At 44.8% G+C, this 2,868-nt stretch overlaps 1 protein-coding gene across 1 annotated transcript in view; it reads right to left on the reverse strand.

Moving 5' to 3' along the window:
- The window catches only part of LOC121966884 (tetraspanin-7-like), a 5,973-nt gene extending 4,032 nt beyond the window's left edge, over positions 1 to 1,941 (reverse strand). Inside the window, exons 1-2 of the mRNA XM_088074623.1 lie at positions 866 to 1,941; positions 293 to 481 (exon numbers count right to left, since the gene is read on the reverse strand). Of these exons, the coding sequence (XP_087930749.1) occupies positions 293 to 481; positions 866 to 1,009 (333 nt within the window). The 5' untranslated portion in view covers positions 1,010 to 1,941. The remainder of the gene's footprint in view (positions 1 to 292; positions 482 to 865) is intronic.
- Between the last annotated feature and the right edge of the window lie 927 nt (positions 1,942 to 2,868).

A 2,868-nucleotide genomic window follows, 5' to 3' on the forward strand; every position in this document is an offset into this window, starting at 1 on the left:
CATGTACTCTGTGCGGTACATGTACTCTGTGCAGTACATGCATCTGTGCAGCACATGTACTCTGTGCGGTACATGTACTCTGTGCAGTACATGTACTCTGTGCGGTACATGTACTCTGTGCAGTACATGCATCTGTGCAGCACATGTACTCTGTGTGGTACATGTACTCTGTGCAGTACATGCATCTGTGCAGCACATGTACTCTGTGCAGTACATGTACTCTGCGCAGTACATGTACTCACACATCTCTCCCACAGACTTAAACACATCAACAACAGAAGTCAGAACCGACCAGCTTCAGCATCCAGGGGCGCCCCCTGCAGGTGGCCCAGCAGCCAAACAACCCAAACAGCACGATGGAGGCCCCCGTGCCCGCCAGCACGTACGGGGCCACTGAGGGTCCGTTGGAGATCAGCAGAGTGTAGGGGCCCAACATGAACCTCCACCACAGACCCACCGCCAGCAGCACCACACCTGTCACCTGAGGGGGGAGGTGCCACACGACACACTGTCAACACCCTGTGTGTGTGTGTGTGTGTGTGTGTGTGTGTGTGTGTGTGTGTGTGAGACAGAGTCAGCGTCAGCGTCACGAGTATAATGAGCTCCGACAGCAAAGTGACAAACTGACAGAAAGACGTGAAGAAGAGATGACTCGCTCGTCCTCAAACACACACATGCACGCACACACACATCTGTGTATTTCAAATATACGTTAGTCCTGAACCTCCAGCTGACCTCTGACCTCAGCACATGATCACAGTCGTGAAGTTAAACTTTTCTCTTCTGTGTCAACATTTAAAAACCAGCGAAGCAGAAAATAAAGATGAAACAAACAAAAATAGATACTACAGAGACGTTTTTGTACCCAGAAGATGAGGCAGTAGAGCAGCAGCAGCGTCTTCACACAAAAGATCAGCGGTTTCGTCTCCATCCTCCTCGGAGCCATCGCTCGCTCTGCAGCTTCCCAAACTCCCAGAAAACCTGAAACCCTATCTGCACAAAACAACATTCAGATGCAGACACGCTTCAGTAAAGACGCTGAAAATATACAAGCAAAGGCCCGAAATACCTGCACGAGGAAACTAAAACAAAACACAAAGAAAACCAAAATTTTAAAGAGCCCTAAATCTGGCACAAAAATGACATGAATGTCATAACACTTAAAAAAAAATACAATAAAACGGGATGAATGTGACAAAAATCACCCAAATGTTGCACAACAAAAAGTAAAAAAACAAACAAAAAAAAAGAACAGAAAGAAGACGACAAAGTTGGCCAAACATTTGTACTAAAACATCACAAAAATCTCACCAACACTTTCAAAAATTAGTATGAATATGTATCAAAATTGGCCCAGATGTTGGCCAAAACTTTGCACAAAAAAGCCCCAAAAAATGGCACTGCAAAATAAAACACAAAAATCACACAATGTGACACAAAAACTGGACAAATCCTCAAAATAATGGCAACAAAAATGATCCCCAAATTGACCAAATATAGCAAATAATGGAGCAAATGTTACACACAAAAACAAGAGTTAAAGAGCTCGGTCTTACCGTCCAGCAGCTTCACAGATCAAAGCTCGTGTTTCAGACAGTCTGAGTTCAGACGCCTGACGGAGACGTGCAGGACGGCCCGAGGACAAACATGTGACCCTCATACTTCACACCCCACGCAACGCAATTCACACAGAGGTGATCCTCAGGGAGCCCGACCTGCTGATGTCACACCAACAGCCAACCAACAACAAACCAAACAACCAACCAACAACCAACCAAACAACCAACCAACAACCAAACAACCAATCAAACAACAGCCAACCAACTAAACAACCAACCAACAACCAATCAAACAACAGCCAACCAAACAACCAACAACCAACCAAACAACAGCCAACCAACAACCAACCAAACAACCAACCAACAACCAAACAGCCAACCAAACAACCAACAACCAATCAAACAGCCAACCAAACAACCAACAACCAAACAACAGCCAACCAACAACCAACCAACCAACCAAACAACTGCCAACCAACAACCAATCAAACAACAGCCAACCAACCAAACAACCAAACAACAACCAATCAAACAGCAGCCAACCAACAACCAACCAAACAACCAACCAACAACCAATCAAACAACAGCCAACCAACAACCAACCAAACAACAACCAACCAACAACCAAACAAACAGCCAACCAAACAACCAACCAAACAACCAACCAACAACCAATCAAACAACAGCCAACCAACAACCAACCAAACAACCAACCAACAACCAATCAAACAACAGCCAACCAACAACCAACCAAACAACCAACCAACAACCAAACAAACAGCCAACCAAACAACCAACAACCAATCAAACAGCCAACCAAACAACCAACAACCAACCAAACAACCAATCAAACAACAGCCAACCAACAACCAACCAACAACCAATCAAACAACAGCCAACCAACAACCAACCAACCAACAACCAACCAACCAACAACCAACCAAACAACCAATCAAACAACTGCCAACCAACAACCAATCAAACAGCAGCCAACCAACAACCAACCAACAACCAACCAACCAACAACCAACCAAACAACCAATCAAACAACTGCCAACCAACAACCAATCAAACAGCAGCCAACCAACAACCAACCAACCAACAACCAATCAAACAACTGCCAACCAACAACCAATCAAACAGCCAACCAAACAACCAACCAAACAACCAATCAAACAACAGCCAACCAACAACCAACCAAACAACCAACAACCAACCAAACAACCACTCAAACAACAGCCAACCAACAACCAACCAAACAGCCAACCAACAACCAACCAACCAAACAACCAATCAAACAGCAGCCAAC

Source organism: Plectropomus leopardus, chromosome 24, assembly GCF_026936395.1.
Source record: "Plectropomus leopardus strain MGB_pleo_1.0 chromosome 24, ASM2693639v1, whole genome shotgun sequence".
Taxonomy (NCBI): Eukaryota; Metazoa; Chordata; class Actinopteri; order Perciformes; family Serranidae; genus Plectropomus; species Plectropomus leopardus.